Below are 4,440 nucleotides of genomic sequence, written 5' to 3' on the forward strand. Positions count from 1 at the left end.
GGGGTGCGCTGGCCAGGCATGTAGCGCCTATCTGTAAGGTGTTGCACAGTGTAGTGTGGCGCCTTCGTGTCCGACGCCACTCAAAAAGGTCAGCTGAGTGAAATTATTTTAGAAGCAATTCATTTTGTGAAATGATTTCATCCACAGGTCAAAATTGTCAAATTTGCCTCTGAAAACCTCCCCAGCTTTGCTTCCTGTTTACAGGAATCTAAACATGCTGACAGTCCATCAAAACTTCCGTAAACAAAGTGTCCAGATGTTTACGGGCGTTTTGATGCACCACACTAGAGATGCCCTTAGGGAGTAGGGTAAGCCCTTGAAGCGGATTTTCTGCCCAAAACTGTCCACGAGCATACGAGGTGATGTCCTTGGAGATACCCTTGTGTTCTCATTTCTCAAGAAGAAAAGAAGAATTAACGGACTTATCATTAACTGCTCTTCATATGTTTCTAAAAAGACTGCTGACGGATCTGATCTTGTAAATTAGAAGCCGTGGAATATGCAAGAAAGCTGCAATACTCCTGGAGTAATCAGACGGCAGTTGCCAACAAACAGATTACAGTGTTCACAACTTAAGCTTGAAGGTTTGTCGGTTTCACCACTAAAGCTTGAAGCTTGAAGACCTACTTGAATGGCAGGAGTTCAACTACTTGAAACAATTAAAAATGTCATCCCAGTAGCTGACATATTGCGGTTACTTGGATGATGATTTGTGCTTCTTTTTGGAGTGTGATTCTTCATTGCTCGCAACATATGACTCGATTTTCACATTTTCCTCGGCTTCACTATTTCTGAATTTCTTTGCCTTTTTCTGCAAATAGGGAATAATGCAATTATTTAATACTATTATAGTGGACTAACAGCACATACACTCCCTCAAAAAACAGAGATCAAATGCCAAAACAAGTTTAAAAGAACAGACACGAACTAAATATGTAAAGCATGAAACAATAACGGCTATGTACCTTTAAGGATTTTGTGATATCAGCAATCTCGTTGGCATTAGTACTTTTGGCAGATTCAGATAGACCAGCAGTGTTCTCCTGAAACAAATAACAAGATTTAGTAACTCTGCAAGAGAAAGAGAAGCCAACTGATGCATAAATAAATACACAGAAGGAAAATCTGACCTTCGGTGGAACAAATGCCGCTTCTCTCTTTCTTTTCTTTTCTTCTGATTTCTCTGATTGCTTATCTAGCTTCTCTTGCCATTTCTTAGCTGACTTCTTCTTGTCACTCATGAAATACTCACCACTCTCCAGTTCAAGATCAATCTACATCCATATTGACAAATTAAACAATGGTTTCACATAACTAAATAAAACTATCCAGCAGAAATGAACATTTACAACCCCCAACAGTACAAGAAAAAAATCTATTGCCTACATGTTTTGCTTCACTCAAATTTAAATGGGGCGTGCTACGCGTCGGGTCACGAGCTGTCAGATTTGCCGTATCAAGCGACCGAGCGCGCCCCACCATTGCAACACAGATCTTTTGCAACAGTTGCTTTGTTGCATTTTTTGCAACCGAGTTTTTGTTGCAATTTTTTTTTTTGCAACCGAGGTCTTGTTGCAGAAAAACTTCGCAAGAGAAGTTTTGTTGCAAAACATAGACCTTTGCAACACTACATATGTTTCAGAAACATAGTTCCTGTTGCAGAAGCGCGTTCGACAAAGGATGGTATGCGGGCTCTCAATGGGACACGTGCAATGCGGGGAGGTGGCGAACGCGGCCGCTGCGATCCGCCGGGTGATGGTAAGAGTTTCCCAATTTAAATAGCTTGGAAAATAACATTAATGAATTATCTGCATAGGATGGACAGCTGCGGATGCTATTAAGACAAAGGTGCAGGACAAGACCGCTAACCACATAACAAGTCATGAATGAACTGGTGAAATCAATATGGCAAACTGTACAACAACCCTGGAAACAATGAGTGAAACAAACAATTGACTTTACCTTGCTAGGCTGCTGAGGCGGCGGAAAGGGTGTGTATTGTTTCTTCTCCTTAGTATTGGGCTTCTTTTGCTTGACATTCTTTCTGGAAAACAGAAAATAATGAAGTGTAAGATGCACAATGTACCTTTTAGAGATAGTAACTTCCGAGCAGAAATATGATGCAAGTTCCTTACTTCTTAAAGTTCGGTAGAAACCTGTCCCAACTTTCAGTGGCTAGGGCAGGATTTTTAGCCAGCTCACGTTTAATAAGGAGTTCCTGCTTAGTTTAATAACACTCCATAAGAAATCATATTTTACATTCCTTCAGAGATTATATCTAAAAAACAAAACAAATCACCTTAATGTGGTACACTGGATGCTTTATGTTCTTTATGCAATCCTCTACAATCTTCCGGACCTGTTTCAGTCCCTTAAAGGAACCCATGGCAGCCACAGTATTTCCCTTTCATGATGGAAAATACGCAATAATGGCAGTTAATAACACCAAGATACAGAGTTGAAGGAGGTGGACCCACAATGTAACTTTAAATGCAGTGCAAAGTAAGAAATGAAGCACACCTGTACTAAGATGTAGCAGCCAGTCAAAATCTCTATAGCCTGTAGTAACATAAAACATGTTCAGAAAGGGCTGTCTACTGTTCTGAAAGAGATTCATCCATAGGACAGCAACCATGTGAGATATTTACCTTAAGGGTCGACAGGTTAGGGCCCAAAAGGCGTTCTCTCCTTTTGACAAATCTTTCCTGTGGATAGCACACCGTTAGTTTACTGAAACCTCAAACCATCCAAAAATAGTTTACTGAGGCTAAAAGATTACTTCGTTAACATTGGCAACAGAGCATAAATAAGTCCTGATGCCACATACTAACAAGTGATTCTCAGTGCAAACTTAATAAGAATAATTACATAATACACTGGATCACAAAAAGAATCCGTATGTGATTGGTTTCATCATTTTACTTTTGGCAATGCAAAGTTTCTCCTAGCAAATGCAAATCTTGTCTTTGCAAAGTTTCTCCTAGCAGAATATTAAGGTAATCAAGATAAAATCAAAGCAATCCCTTCAAACAAAACCAAGAGGTACAAAACTGAAGTTAAACAATGAAACAAAGTGTACCTTGTTTCTTATGATGCTACCAATCTTGACAATATCACAGTTCATCTCATCATTGAGCACTTTAATTGCCTGTGGGAAAACACAATAGAAGTTTATGGATGAGACTACTCCTGAACAAGGCATCAAGGTGTGTTGGTGACCATACAATAGGTGCAGGCAGAAGTAGGCCACAGGTGGCAAAAGACACAATATGCCCTATTGGGTAGGGAAACCACCCCCCTCACAATTTCAATACAGCCGCCACAAGGCATATAATAATTAATAGAAATTGCATAACAGTTAAGGCTTGGTAACAGAAACAATGCATACTTGGGGTGCAGGGACACTTCGCGACAAGAGCTTTATCAGGTCCCTGGCCTTGAGAATAATGTAGGGGTCCCTGGTCTTCCTGGTGGTGGAAACCGTCATGGATCCCTCCACCTATGCGCAAATCAAGAGAAATACCATAGAATCATGACACTACTTAAGATTAAGAACAATGCAAAGTCCAAACAATCATAACAAGTCAGTGGCATACCAAATTGAGCTCGCATGAGACTCCAAACTCCTTGAGTGCGCCCTTGACGATCGGCCATGTCTCCTGCAGATACTTCTCTGCGCCCCCAAACAACAAGCCGCGTCAATCCACGGATTCAGTGACTAGAAAACTACAACTACTTCCTCCGTCCCATAATATAAGAACGTTTTTGACACTAGTGTAGTGTTTAAAACGTTCTTATATTTTGGGACGGAGGGAGTAGCTCCTAACGAGCAGCACGAGAATGAGGGTGAGGGCGGGATTGGGCACCTCGGTACTGGGGGAAGAGGGTGGAGAAGGAGCTGACTTCCAGCAGGCCGCCCTCGTTCCAGGAGGGGTCGAACTTCTCCACCGTCCAGCGGTCGATGTTGGGGTCATCGTCCCACGGCTTCTCCTTCTTGTGCTTCCCCTTCCGCTGCCAGTTCTTCCCCTCCGTACCTTCGGCCGCCGCATTCGCTTCGTCTGCCGACGCCATGACGGCCGGGAGGGATAGGATTTAGGCGGGTTTCGAGTTAAAGGGGCTCGAGGCGGCGGTGGTGTCCAGGCTGCGAATTAGGGTTGACGATTGTACTGCCGCCGACGGGAGGGGAGGAGAGTTAGGGGGGATTAGAGAGAGGAGTGGGAGGGTTTGGGCTTGGGCTTGGGCCTTCCGGGTTTCGGCCTAGCTGCCCGACGCTCAAAAACTAAAAGCCCAACACTGATGTCCGGAAGAAAGTATACTTTCCCCCCTCAAATCTCTCCTGATGGATCAAATTCCCCCTGAACTCCAAATCCGGATAAATCACCCCTGAACTTTGGAAAACCGGATAAATGTAACCTTGGATGATTTTGAATTGAATTGAAG

At 42.9% G+C, this 4,440-nt stretch overlaps 1 protein-coding gene across 1 annotated transcript; it reads right to left on the reverse strand.

Annotated features, from left to right (window-relative positions):
• Nucleotides 1-402: 402 nt before the first annotated feature.
• On the reverse strand, nucleotides 403-4,191 carry LOC123061730 (KRR1 small subunit processome component homolog). Its single transcript, XM_044484965.1, has 12 exons — nucleotides 3,867-4,191; nucleotides 3,597-3,673; nucleotides 3,389-3,499; nucleotides 3,080-3,148; nucleotides 2,649-2,705; nucleotides 2,521-2,559; nucleotides 2,300-2,404; nucleotides 2,136-2,218; nucleotides 1,963-2,044; nucleotides 1,131-1,274; nucleotides 966-1,043; nucleotides 403-811 (listed from the first exon to the last, which is right to left on the reverse strand). Exons 1-12 carry the CDS (start codon nucleotides 4,069-4,071, stop codon nucleotides 695-697), a joined length of 1,167 nt encoding a protein of 388 aa, XP_044340900.1. The 5' UTR covers nucleotides 4,072-4,191; the 3' UTR covers nucleotides 403-694.
• Nucleotides 4,192-4,440: the final 249 nt, after the last annotated feature.

Source organism: Triticum aestivum, chromosome 3A (assembly GCF_018294505.1).
Source record: "Triticum aestivum cultivar Chinese Spring chromosome 3A, IWGSC CS RefSeq v2.1, whole genome shotgun sequence".
In the NCBI taxonomy this organism is placed as follows: domain Eukaryota; kingdom Viridiplantae; phylum Streptophyta; class Magnoliopsida; order Poales; family Poaceae; genus Triticum; species Triticum aestivum.